Source organism: Channa argus, chromosome 16 (genome assembly GCF_033026475.1).
Source record: "Channa argus isolate prfri chromosome 16, Channa argus male v1.0, whole genome shotgun sequence".
Taxonomy (NCBI): domain Eukaryota; kingdom Metazoa; phylum Chordata; class Actinopteri; order Anabantiformes; family Channidae; genus Channa; species Channa argus.
In genome coordinates this window covers 20781056-20795633 of record NC_090212.1, presented here as the reverse complement: position 1 = coordinate 20795633, position 14578 = coordinate 20781056, and the positions used below count along the sequence as shown (strand labels likewise).

Genomic DNA, 14578 nt, shown 5'->3' with positions numbered 1-14578 from the left:
CATCAGTGTCTGATGAACTTATTAGTTTCTTAACCCAAAGTCACATCTGAGCAGTCGTGCTGTAACAGGTGGTTACAGGTTCAGGAGACAACATCTACCTCTGACATCAGACATCAGCTCTGACCTGTTACCACAGGTCAAAATCATGGTCACATGACAACAAGCGAACCAATGGGTTTAGCTGATAAAGCCCATAGGATTTAAAAATCGTGAACTTTGAGACTTGTTCAACTAAGAGCTGACAGGACTGCATTTTTCAATATGGGATGAATTGTTTGTTCATTTTGCACTTTTTTTCTCTTCTTCACAGGCCACACAGGGAAGATAACCGGAGCCCATTGTGAGGTCTTCAGTGAGCGCTGTTGTTCAGAACTCCAATGTGTTCACTTTACTACAACTTAATACAAGTGGCAAAGATGAAAATGCTTTTACTCAAATAGATACAGCTTTATTCTGACTTTTGCAAACCAATGTTTCAAAATGGTGCCACGAAAGTCATTTCAAAGCAAAATAGCTTTTTCTAAAGATTCAAAATGCACTTTAGTTTCAGAAATGTTTTTGCAGCCATAACAATGACTGTGTTCATCTAAATCACATTTAAATAAAGACTTTATTTAGTTATTTTACTTATATTATGATACGTTACTGTTCCCACTGGAGATTGGGACTGTGTGTGTGAGAGTGTGTGTAGCTCCTTCTCTACATCCTGACAGCACTTTTGTTTGCTCCAGTGTGTTCAAAGTTACCACTCTCTGGGTTGCCATGGTGACTTAAGGCTTAAAGGGCCCATCCACACAGGAGTCATGTCAGGCTACTAATGGAGAAAGCTGGAGCCTTTTAGGAGAAGTTTCCTTCAAACAACCTGGCTCCCTCTCTCTTGCAACACCTCCACATTAAGTTTGATTTGTTTGTATATATTAATACTTTTTTTTTTAATCCTTCAGTAGTTTGAGCCACGAGAAAACGGTTAGCAGGTTTTATTTTCCTTCACTGTTAACACTTGTCCAGAGAATTCACCTGTGATCTGACCACAAATTCCATCATAAAACTAGCACAGAAATGTTCAGAGGGCCCTTGTTCTTGACAAGAAACGTTCACCGTGCAGCCGTTTCCTAACTGCCAGCTTTTATCAAACAAGAATAAGATTTAAGAAACCATTTAAAAAAGAAAGAAAGAAAAAATATCACTGTGCCCGACATGTTTTTCACAAGCTACAGGCCTCACGGAGCTTGTTAAATGCTCCATGACAGCACAAATACAAGAAAGTATCTTCTGTTTAAAACGCTCATGAAAGCACAACTGAGCTTCACACAACTGCATCCGAACAAACTACAGGTCATGTGGAATAATGTCCTATGGACAGATGAGACCAGCGTGGACACATACAACATTTCAGCAGAAACACCTCACACTTTGTTCATCTGAGGTTGTATTTGCTCAATACTCAGACCTGTGATTTCACCCAAAACACAGAATTAAAAGAGGGGCTGCAGTACAGCTTATTCTATAAACTTTAGGGCAGGACTAAGTTGCCATGGTAACAAAATGCATTCCACACCTTTCCCCCCCCCTTTTCACAGAAAGAACAGGTAGAGGAGCTGAGTGAGAAATACACTGAACACGAGCTGTTACTGCGCTGAATAACAAACATCATGAAGATGTTCACATGCAACATTGTGCTCACTCACAATTAACTTTCATGGCGCCGGTTTCATGACAGCTGCTGAAGATGCACAAACTGTGACGTATAAAGAGGGATGGCAGCACCACAGAGCTGCAGCATAGTCTCAGCTTAATACTTATGGACTGAGAGCTAATTATTGTATTTGTGAGTAACGTGTCACATCACTGAGCTCAAATGCAGCATTTATTATGTGCACTGCCCAAACTGAAACGTCCACCCTACAGTGGAGAACTAGGACCACCTGCAGGACGACCACTTTTTTCCCCCCCCGCACATTGTTCTGGTTTTACTGAGACTTTTTACACTTTAAAAATGTTTCTTTTAAAACGTGGGAACAAAAGAAAATATTCAGAACTCCACTCGTTTTTAATGGCAGCCTTAGTCCAGATGGTCAAATGAAAAGCCATTTTCTGTAAGTACAGTCTTGCAGAGCACATGTGGGAACAAGCACCGGAACTGAATTAAAAAACTGAATATTGTTTGTGTGGAAATTTTACTGTGTTTTGGCAAAACTTTTCTGCTCTTTTGAACAGGAAGAGCTGTCTTCCACCCCACGTAGACAACATTATTTTACATTTAGAGTTGGTTTGTCCCCATTTTCACACTGAGGATGCAAAGGTGCTTTAAAACATTTCCATCAACAGTAGATTCCAATTGTCTCATCTGTTTATTCTGTTCATTGCTCAACTACAGCACAAAGTGTTTGATATTTGATATTTCTCGCTTTCCACCCTTCCAACCTGCAAAACAGGAACTTTCCCCATCTAGAAAAGTAGCAGTGCAGCAGCCTACAAATGGACTAAGCATCTAAAGTCCATTTTTCTTCTATGGCCCACCCTCAAAGTACTGCCTCTCAGTGCATTTACCTTCTCTCAGCCCAGTGTGACGGCTTCCTCCTTCACAAATATCCCTCGTGCACCGTGCTGAGATTTTACTTTGCAGCCCACATTACTCCACTCCTCTGTTATTATGATTCAGACGACTACAGGGTGACCATAACACAGAGGGTTTAAAAGCAGGCATATGTCACCAGTGAGAGAGGAAGGAGCTCTCATGTTAGCAGGAAGATGTCCAACCACAGTACTTAGAGAGCAGGGTTTTCTCCCACTGGAAATTCACATTTCTCCTCAACTTTTAATGATATCACTCATTGCCCCCCCACACACACACACACATCCTGTTCATTTTAAATACACAAATGTGTAGTATTATATAGTATGTTGTATTTAGTAAAATCACAACACATTGGTTTACACTGCGTAAACAATTTCACCCATTATTAATCAAAAGTGCGGAGTTTAATGTTCTTATTCAGTTGATGTATAAAACTGAGCAGCAGTGGTGGAAAGTGATGAAATACAAGTACTATGTTATTGTACTTCTGCAATTTTTTTATGCATCTGTACTTAAGTGGATTTAATTCTGGCTACTTTCACTTTTCCAGCAGTCAAATGATTTTTTTTTTTATTTTATTTTTTATATTTTATATTTTCAAGCCTATACAGTTTAACCTAATGTGTATATAGTTGCATAGGCTAATTATTATTTGAATAAACAAACTGTGCTGTGTAAATTCTGTTTAGAAACCCTGCAGACTTCCCAGCATGCATTGAAAAAGCAATCACAGCGGAAACGTCCTTCAGCTCTTAGTGTAAGATGTTAATTTTCACAATAAGAATGCTAACCATGATAAGGGGTGAACCCCCACCCCACACCAACCCATCCCACCCCACACCCAGACACACAGTCAGTGGGAGACGCCCTCAGTCTTGCAGATTTTGTTACCAAATGCTTCAAGAGCTACAGCTAAAAGTTCTTTATGTCAAATGAAGAAGTGAAAGAAAAAAGTTTATAGAAATAGTTTCTCTCGTTTTGTGGTCAGTTTACTTAAATATCAAAGTTATGGTACTTAGAGGAATTCATCAAGTTAGCTAAAGTAAACTTACTTTAAGTAATTACTCTACAAAGTATGCTACAATAAACCTCAATGGACTAACAGTTTCACTTAAATTAGTTTTTTAAGTTTGCTTGGTAAAAGTAAGGTAATCAGTTTTCTGACTTTTCCCAAGTCAAGTCAACACGTTCTGATTTACAGAAGCTCTAAAGCACACGAGCACAATAGGACAAAAAGTTGAGGAAACGGCAGCAAAGAGCGACGACAGTGCTGCCTTTTTGTCTTGAGCGTTAACATCCAACTTAATCTGTCAAGGCAAAGTTAAAAAGTGATGATGTCGCTAGAGTTGAATTCACTTATGAGCAAACAAATGACTTTTGATCTCTGTGTGAACGCAGCACAGTGGACTGTTCAAGTTGCTGACTGGTTAATCTGGGCAATGAAAGAAAAATACACCTTGGGTTTTTTTTACATCCACATACTGTTTTTAAACCTTGTGACTCTTATGTCCATCTAAGTCCTCCAACTGTTGCCAGACATAAACTAAGAAAGGCTACAGTTAATATGTACAATAAACTGGTTCAAATCCATGTACCAAGTTAAAAATGAGTGCATCTTCGCCCACCTGCTGCTCAGCTAGCTTCCTCTGAATTTCATCAGTGTGGCACACACTGTAGACAACCGGCTTAGCCAGCTCCGCTTCTATACGAGACAACCACGTCCGCAGGTTGCTCATGTTCTTATCCAGGTGCTGCACCGTCACCAGTGTCTCCTTCAGCTTCCTCACCCTACAAGAGAGAAGAAAATGTCCCGTTAAACAGCGAGCTGCTGCAGTGTGGCTGTTCAAAGATCATCAGCCGCCAGAACAAACATGGCCCCATCAACAAAATTCCTGCTGCGGGGTCTAAACATTTAATTTAAGGTGATGGAGACATGCGGCCACACTAGCACTGACACACAGAGCTTCGTTTACCTCAGTCTGACCTACACTTTGCTGCTGTTTGGAAACTCTCTACAGTGTGTGTAAAAGCATGTATTCGCCTCTGTGACAAATGCACCATGTTCCTTAAACACAGCTAATAGTGAGGCAACAGTATCATTATTCTCATTGCTGGTGCTTTTGTAATTCAAGTTTCAACACCCTCTCAATGAAGAGCAACTCCATGCAAATTTTCACTATTTGGAAAGACATCTGGATGCCTCATATTAGGGGAGAATCTCCAAAGTGGAACACTTTGAGATGCAGTGTGAACACAGCCCTAGTCGCAGCGCAGAAATGTTGAGCACGGCCGTCCACAGCGAGAATCGCACCAGTCACCCTGCCGTCCTTAGCACTTCGCTTAGCTGTAAACCACAGATTCCCACTGAGGGCGGGTTATCGCAGTGTTTGCAAAGGGCTGCCATCATTCTCGCCTACGGCACGACAGGAGCCCGGCTGACCTACATGTGACTGAAAGCTGGGAGGCGTCTGGGGAGGGAGACAGCTCTCATGTCACTGACCTACATCAGCTCATTCCTGTGCACAAGCCAAAACAATGCAGTGTCATGTGACAGCAGCCAGTAAGAATGAGTTCTGTCACAACTTTTCCATTTGGGGGCACATTTTATGATCCACATTTGCATGTAGCACTTTACTTTAACACTGGGATCCATTGTTTATATGAGGTCTGACAGTAGCAGTCGCAATCAATGTGTTATCACGGTGTTAATTTGTCAACATGCATATTAACATGCTGCTATGTGAAAACTAATATGTACAGCATAACAGCAGGTTACAGGTGGTGATTAAACAAATGGAACAATGCAAAACACAGTAACTACCACAAACTCTCATACTACAAACTATTAGAATTTTTATTTCTTAAAGCTATGGAGCTGTGTTTGTTGCCGTCTGCTGAAAAAAGCTTGGTAAAAAAACACTTAAACTGAATGAAAAGCCATTTATCCTGAGAGAGAAGAACATTATCTGAAAATCTAAAATCACTGTGCGAACTTCTTAAATTAATTTCTCCAAATTAAATGGTGGCCACGTTATTCCAGGTGTGAGGTGTCTCACTGTACCATGAGCCATCAGACACCTCAACAGGTCTCAGTGAATCGGTGTGTCCTTAATCAGTATTAATAATCTGTAATTATTAAAAATTTTACATTATAACATTAACACATCACAGTAACTTCTGTCTGCCAGTCTTAGGTAGTGATGCTGCAGAGGATGCTCTGGTCCCGTCTTTGGCCCTTGATGCAGCAGCACGTGTTTGTATGTGCATTCAGGTATCAAGTCACAGCTGCATTTGTCTACAGTATGTGAGGACCTGGCAGTACAGAGGGGCGGAGAGTTCAGATTCCACACACACACACACACACCTGCTGCCCACGCTGCCATCTTGTCTAAATACCGACACACACGAGATGACTGCAGCTGAATTGCATTTGCTCCAAATGACTCGGCGTGTGTCTGCCTGCTTACGTGCCTGTATCGACAAAGCCCATCCCATCCCCCTTTATTCCTTGCCCGTCTCTCCCCCACCACCACCACCACCTCCTTCTCCTCCTGCTTCTTCTATTTACATTAACAAAAGACCCGATCTGCTCCCCTTTGACTCGTCTACCCCCATAGCCTCCCGCTACCCGGGTGTAGCGGTGCGTGATGGGGGCTCCAGGTCAGGGAGAAAGGTACTTACGTGCCTGTGAGGAAGCTAGTCCATGCGATGGCTCATCCGCTAGCTAACAGTCCCCCCCCCCCGAACCCCTCCCCTCTGTGCCTGTTCCCTCCTCCTCCCCTCTCTCCTCCTCTTCCAGCTTTTACAAACAGCTGGATGCAGTGAGAAGTGAACTCAAATATACATTCAGTGGGTTATAACTGACCTTTTTTTTTTTTGCATTTTGTCCATAAAAAACATCAAATAATGCAAAAATGCATCACGGGTTAAGACAGTGATGTGTTCAATTTACTTTTAAAACGTAAAACTTTTTAGGAAGCTAGAAGAATGTTTGACATTTACTTTGATAAATGGCATTAAAAAACACTCACTTTCTGTAAGTCAACTGGTAAAAAACTGTTTCAAATGTCTTTTCTTGTGTCTAATCAGGTTTGTGGTAGATCTTTTCTCTCTCTTTTTAATAAACACAGTCCTCCTTTTTTTGAGAGCTCACATTATTATATCCGCTGGCATCTGTCACAGAGGACCCCGCTGCTACTACTACTGCTACTGCAGTAGCAGGTGTGTGGCATACAGGTTAGTTTATAGTCTTTTTGGATTTCAAACTTAAGCAGCACACAGCAGGATGTGAAACAACAAAACAACAGAACTATCCTACTACTGCAAATCCACTACGTACAGAAGGACAGAAGCCCATTAAAATTAGTCCAGGTCTAGAGCAGATTACAGGTGCAGCTGTCGATTGCGGTTACGGTTATTGGATACATTACCACCAACACACAGACAGACCCAGCAGGAAACCTCAGACTGGAAAATCTCCATCTGCCGTCTCTTTCCGTTTCGAATAAACCAGCCTGGGGTTCGGAGCAATAAGATTAAGTAATATATTCACAGGGCTGAATGGGGAGGACAGGTTTGGGCTACAACAGGTGGAGGAGCCAGAAGAATAAGGCGTAAATAGTCAGAACAGAGGGAAGAACTCAAGCAAATATAAATCTAAAGCTCCATAGCTTATGGAACATAGGTGTCTCTTATGTCTCTCCATTTTAAAAAAGGAAGGCTACATTGTTTTTCTGAAGAAAAAACATCTGCCTCACCCGCATCTTAATCAGACAAAGAGGAGAGAGGACCGTGGCCCCCCGAGGCTGAAGGCCTGTCCGCACAATAGCTCGTGTCAGCAGACGGCAGCTGCTGGGCTGGGTGACGGAGCAACCGGTTTGCTTAGTGGGACAAAGACAAGCAGTGGTCCCAGTGTCAACGCATCTAATCCCTCAGCAAGTCAAATGTGAAGAGTCATCTGCCATAACTTAGTGAGGCGAGACTCACACAAAGGTTGAGTGACGCCACGGTCACCAACTCTGAATCAGCTCCTCGTGCGCATCACTGCTAAAAGTGGAGTCCTCCCTTTATTTTGTTCTACTCTTTTTTCCATATAAAACGTTTTTTTCTTTAATATGTATTTAATGCCCATTCAGCTAGTATGAGGGTAACACAAATCCATCTGTGTCCTCCGACGTGTCATTTTAGCCCATTCTTCATGTTAGCATTGTTCCAAGTTTACCTGACTGCTTGGTAGCCCACCATGTTCAGCCTCCTTTAAACTTATCCACAAGTTTTCAATTATATTTTATTCTGGAGACTGTGGAGGTCAAAAATAAAACCATTCCAGAGCAAACTTTGCTTTGTGTCATTGTCCTGTTAAAAGTTCCTCTTTATTTTTAGCTTTTTCACTAATGGTAGGAGGCTCCGCTTCAAAATCACCTGATTCTGGCCTGCATTCATACTTCTTATCGCTTGATGCAGAGCTCCAGTGCTTGATGCGAACACACCACCAAAACATCAGCGAGCCTGTGCAAATTACTAATAATTAATTTACCTTTGGTCCCATTGTTTTTCACACTCCCAGCAAACTGCTTGAGACTGGCCCTGAAGATCTAACCACCGGCCATTTTTAAGTCCAAGGCCAATTTACCAAACCTGGTGCTGCTCATCAAGCAGTTAATTACCTAGAGGGTTCATCAAAATGGAAGCAAACTTTTGCGTCAATATTCTTTTTTATTATTTTACTGCATCTTTCTTTTTGTACACTCACTCTTCTTTTTTGTACTTTTTTCGAACTTTTGTGATTGTGAAGGAGTATTTGTAGTAGCCAAATGTGAATTGAATATCATGTTGATGAAAAAACATTTTGTTTTACTCTTTTTGAAATTTCGATGTAAGGGGATTCAAACTTTTTCACTTAGCTGTAGACAAACTTGTGATACAGTACAGCAGGACAGTGGCAACAGATCCACTAACTGCTGTTACTTATAGTCAGGTTCTCATTTTTATTCGTTGGAAAGCTGATGGTGAGGAATGACTTGCTGGGGGACATCACACCCGTCTGATTCCATTCTAAACACCACAAATTGTTCTGACTGATTTGAAACATAAACTCATGCACATGTCAATTGGTGTATTTACATGCAACTCCGTTAACCAGGTTAGAGTTTAACTGTACATGTGAAACCTTGGTTTTTAATCAGCTTCCTGTAAAAAGTGCAGGTGCAGAAACAAGGGCTGCAGACAGGGAAAGTAGCGTAGTTGAGAGAATAGCGCACAGAGATGTCGCCTTGTTATTAAATCAAAATCTACCCAAAGTCCAACTAAGACTGAAAACAACACAAAGCGTCATGTTCATCAAACTGTCTTTTACTTCCCAGTCTGCTCCACACTCCACAAAAACAAAGTCAGGCAGCAGAATCTTCTATCAATATACTGTTAGAATCAGTGAGCAGACAGTGGAAAAATCTGATTACTAGTCTGCTGCATGTGTATGTGGATTTCTTAAGAGTATGGAAACATGCTCCCAGATTTCCCAAGCAACCTGGATGTGGAATTTATTTAAACACAGCCAATGGTGAAATGGTTCCTTGACCACGTTAAGCAGCTTGTAAAGGCCAATGCAATGCAAAGAGACGCTGCACATTTATCTTCTTAGGGTGTTTTGACCCCCTCACTTCAGTCTGCAACATTAGATCCTGAGCCTTTTTTATGGTCTGGGCCACTACTGAGATAAACCTCAATACTCCAGTACACAAATATAGAAGGACTTGAGTGTTCTGCACAGAGCTCTAACCTCAACTTCAGTCAGCATCTTTTGGAAGAACTAATAAATATATTTTCTGCGGCTCTGGTATAATAAAGACTAAATCAAAAGTGTGACGACTCCACATTCCTTTACAGCCCAGAGGCTCGTGCCTCAGCCGCAGCTCATTAACAGGCTTTAGCCTTGTTATGCTGGTCAGTCCCTGAGGGGATGGCGAGGGAGGAGGGCAGACCCACTATTGTGTGTCATCCTCCCTCTCCACCCTGTGCTCTCATCTATTGTTAGAGACAGAGAACAGATCTCTATACTAACAACTTGTCAGTCATAATAAAGACCCTTGCCCTTTTCCACCGTGAACCCCACGGCCAGGCCGACATGGCTTCACCCTCTCTGTTGTTTTTAGTTTTTGCCCTCTGTTGTGATATTCATTTTGTAAGCAGAAAAAGAAAAAATCCATGTTCTGCTTTGAAAAATGTTAAATACTGCACAACCATTGTTGCATAGTTATCAAAGGTCAAATTGAAATGAAATCCGAGTCACAAAGGACACATTCATTTTGATTGCACTGTCAAACAGAGGCAGTTATCTTCTGTACTCCTTCAGTCAACAGCTCCTGAAGTGCTTAGAATAAAAAAGAAACAAAAGATACAAATAAAACATGGAAACATCCTTTGGGAAAGGAACCTTTTGGTCATACACTGGTGTAGAGTCAAGTAACTGGAGCCAAGTATTTAACTTGCATGTTGCTTCATTCTTGTGAGATACAAGACTGTGTGTGCATCTGTATATTGTATTTAAAGTAATTAAACAGAGCTAAATATTTAAAATGACCCTAATGCTAAAACTTCTCACTTGAATTTAAGTGTGTCAAACAAACAGAGCGTAATGAGAGGCCAAGTAGCCAGGATCACTAAACAGCCACCATATGGCAGATCTAAGTCAATCGTTCTCATGGAGGATAAGCCACATCCACCCCCCACCTGCACTGGTTTAACTCATCTGGCTCAGAGGAAATGGGCCACTGTCCTACACTTGACTCACTTCAGGGGATTTTATGAGCTTACATACTGTCCACTAAACAGTCTTTTCAGCATCACCAGGCAAATGTCAGTCGGATTCCTGGCCTGTTGTTTGCTAAAGATACTGTACCATATTGTCTGAGCACTCCACCACTCTGTATCCCTTCTGCTGCACAGTGAGAACACACACGGTGATTTTAGTTACTGAAGAGGAGGAAGACGGGTAAAAAAAAAAAAAAATCTATTACATAATGCTTGTTTGTGAGAGATCAACCTTGTTAGTGGTGAGAACACATAATTATCCATAAATTCTCAAGATTCAAACTAAAGCAGACAGTAGGTGGAAAGTTCAGTGTATGGCACCAATTAAACAGTGAAGACAAAAGTGGCTCTTCCCGAACTAAACTTACTGACCCAGGAGTATTTGTAGTGAAAAACCTGTTTTCCTGACAGTAATCCACAGATGACAGGGTCAGTGCTTCAGTTCCTGTTCCCCCATGGCTGTGTGTCAAAGTGTCCTTGGAAAGACATTGAACCCTAAATTGCTACCAGTGGGTCAGGTGAGCACCTTGCATTAAACTTGTGTTTAGTTTTAGGAAATATTCAATCACACAGAAGCATTTTCCATTTATGGATCCTTATAAAATAGCAAGAACCACTTAGCAGTAGCTGCAACAGCCAAGATCACTGAACAATGAAAAGCGGGAGAAAACTTAATAATCTGTGTCAGGTATCACTGGAAAAAGCAGGATGGCACGAAATATTAAACAAGGTTAGCAACTGCTGTGAAGCCAAATTAAAGCCTCTCAAGTGTCACCTTTCCGGCTTTTAACCTATCGATTAAGTAATGTCCAAGTCCTCATGTCTGAAAAATAAACATTTACGTCTTGCCACCTCTCATGGGAAGAATAACAATGTATTCCTGCTCAACTTAAACAGCTACAAGAATATTCGCTGCGTACGTTTCTGATCGTCAGCTCCTTAGCTGTAACAAAGCATCAACCACTCTGAAAATCAGAGAGAAAGGCTCATGATTATGACAACGCAACACACCGACAATCCCGCCGGTTTTGCGCAGTAACTGCCCAGGTGCTCAAAGGTGTGAAATGCAGCTCTTCATTGATTACACACCATGTGTACAACCGAGTACAACAGCAGTGTCCTCCAGGAGAGACTGACCGTCTTCTCAGTCTCGGTGGACCCAGTGGAATGCCGACAGGAGGAGGAGGGTGTGCAGGTGTTTGACTCTGGCTCTTGCTATTTAAAATGTAGCTTGAAGACAATGCGAGTTCTCACCCCTCACCTGCGTTTGTGAGGCAGCAGGACATGATCAAACCTGCCATTCAGAAATATAAATCTTACCAGCTATGCTGGTGGCAGGCCACAACACATTACTAAAACCCCACCTCCCCCCTGTAAGACAGATAATACTATTGAAACAGAATGGCAATATGCTGCAACACCCACAGCTTGAACAGGCAGCATAAAACGAGCTACCGCTCACGTCCACCTTGTACTTGCAGCCATCAGTCACATTGCTGATGCTGCTCTTGTGTCGATCAGCAGTAAAGTGGCAATCAGGTGATTTCAGGGACATTTCAGCAGCTGCCTCCATAGCAGCAGCCGACCCTTTTAGTGTTGGAATGAGATTTGCAATTTGTGGATTAATAAGAGTATCACGCTATCCTCTGCAGGCTCTGAGCCTTCTGACTTTAATCTGCAGCCACAGTGAAATAACAGCTGTGCTCTGTTTTTCTCCTGTTCACAGAAAGGAAACAAGCAACAAACCGAGAATGCAGCACATGCTGAACTTTGGAGGAAATCAACATGGGTTTTACGGTTAGAACAAAGTAACATTTTGTGGAAAAAGTATCTTTAAGTGCTGCTTATCGTCTCGCAGTTTAAACTCAGCCACACACAGCAGAGAAGCGGTCCGACAAAATTCTCTCTAACTTTACCCTTATGTTGCACCAAAGATTTCCGTTGCTTGAGTAGGACTGAATAAACAGCGGTTTCTGTTGGAAGGAGCATCTGTTAAAACGTACAAAGTGCAAGACTGCTGTTGCTGTTACCCCAGACTCTAAGGGAACCTGTTCTTGTGGTTATTGATCACCAGAGAAAAAAGAGTTTGCAATTACAAAGTAACGTCTCCAGACGAACCACAAAGCTGCAGCACACCTCACTTTAGATCAACCAAAATGAAACGCCACGGTCCGATCTCTGCACTGGCTCCCAGTAGCCGCCCACATCTGCTTCGAATCCTCTCCACAGCACCTGCCTACCTTTTCTCCCTTGTCCTGGTCTTACAGTCCCTACTGCACTGTGCTAACAAACAAGTGTCTGGTGGTTCCTACACTACACAACAAAAGAGACCAAGCAGAACGAGAAATGATGGTGGACCGAGCTCCTAAACTTTGCATGCTCAGCAGCCTCACTGTCAATATTCAAAGAGCTGAACACAGAACTCTGTAACTCCCCATACAAAAAAAAACATTTTGCCCTTGTGTCTTCTGATTAGCACTGTGCTTTTTCTCCTTACTTCAATTGTATGAATGACTAAATGCAAAACCTTTCTGCAGAAGTTTATCCTAATAACATATGTTTTAATCCATTGAGATCAGTGATAAACCTGCACAGCTGTAGTTATTCTCAGCTGGGCTTTGGCATGAATACTCATGTTATGCTGCACATCCCCGAATTATGGAGGCACTAATATCAATTCCATTTACTGAGTAAGCAATTACATTCCTGCTTATAGTAGCATGCTACTTGATAGAGGTACTGTGCTGAACAACCAACCAAATGACATTACTTATCCTTGTAAACAAACCTAACTCTTTCCATATTCAGTGTCTCTCACAAAAACATCTTTGTATAATGAGGACTAAACCCACTGAGTGTCGTCTTTCCTCCAAAAACAGCGTCTTCAATATTTACCAAGTTGAAGGACCTGAGCTTCGACACAGCAGTTAATCTTGACTTGTTACTGTATGTAAATCAGTGAAATACTGACACTGCTCATTCCTCCCACAGCCACTTGCTTTGTTCCTACCTGCCATCTATGTGGTCAAACAGATGCTGCCATCGGTCATTTACGTCCTTCAGCTTGTCATTAATGTCCGTCTCTTTTGTCTTGTTGCTGGCGGTGATGAGTTGTTCTCCAAGCTGCTTCAGATGGGTTTTATTCTCGCTGAACAGGTTGATCTCCTCCATACAGTCCTGAGAGAGAAACGGAGACAAAACCTTTTATGCTTTGTTTTTTCCCTAATTTATAAAAACAAACTTCAAGGTCGTGGTTGGCTTTACAGTATATTGTCCTACCAACCAGAAATGTGAAAAGTGGGTGAATACAGAAAAATTACTAAAATCAAAGATGGTCGGGTCTGCCAAGAGTCCATGTTAAAGAGAGAAAAAAATAAATCACTAAATTTAAAGCTTCGGAGCCTAAAGAGGTGTAATCTACACCCCTTCTCTACCCACCACCCCGCACTAAATATGGTAAATGGTCTGCACTTATATAGCACTTTTCTACTTATTGGCACTCAAAGTGCTTTACACTGCTTCTCATTCGCCCATTCACACTCACACACACACACACATACACACACCGATGGGGGAGCTGCTATGCAGCTGGCCAACACTCACTGGAAGCAACTAAGTTGCGGTTCAGTGTCTTGCTCAAGGACACTTCGACATGTGACCGGAGAAGTCGGGGATCAAACCAACAATCCCTCTACCTTCCTACGCCACAGTCGCCCAAACACACCGTAATAAATTACGTAATAAACCTTTTTAACAGTTATGGGGGTTTTAACAGCTTTTTGAGAAGCCCAGACCGTCCTTCCACTGCCAGACTGGGCAACATGCCCCAACACAAATTTGACCATAATACATTGCATCTCCATACAAATTAAAAAACTGAAGTCATTTCAACCCATTTCTATTGTTGTTAGAATACCAGTGTGGTACAGGTGCGTTTCCATGGTGCAGCCTCCTACCTTCTTGAGTTTCTCCACCATCTCCTCTATGTTAAGGTCAGAGTTGTGAGCCACCTTGTTCTCCATCTGTGTCAGCCACTCACACAGCTCCTTGTTCTTCTCATTGAAGATGATCCATGCGTTCAGACGGTCTGCAATCTCCTGTTTGCGCAGAGACACCTGACACAAAGCGGATTAGAACAATTTTTAATACGTTTTGTTACTTTAAGATGCTTAGTATTGTGGACTACACATA

General features: G+C 42.0%; 2 protein-coding genes across 4 annotated transcripts in view; one reads left to right on the top strand and one right to left on the bottom strand.

Annotated features, from left to right (window-relative positions):
* LOC137101675 (estrogen receptor beta-like) overlaps nt 1-541 on the top strand; it is a 35587-nt gene extending 35046 nt beyond the window's left edge. For all 3 annotated transcript variants that reach the window (XR_010911089.1, XR_010911088.1, XR_010911085.1), the window contains one exon: nt 311-541. The gene's annotated coding sequence lies outside the window, so the exon portion shown is untranslated. The remainder of the gene's footprint in view (nt 1-310) is intronic.
* Nucleotides 1-14578, bottom strand: part of syne2b (spectrin repeat containing, nuclear envelope 2b) — a 121491-nt gene that overhangs the window by 9226 nt on the left and 97687 nt on the right. The window contains exons 111-113 of the mRNA XM_067480370.1: nt 14344-14502; nt 13398-13564; nt 4204-4366 (exon numbers count right to left, since the gene is read on the bottom strand). Of these exons, the coding sequence (XP_067336471.1) occupies nt 4204-4366; nt 13398-13564; nt 14344-14502 (489 nt within the window). The remainder of the gene's footprint in view (nt 1-4203; nt 4367-13397; nt 13565-14343; nt 14503-14578) is intronic.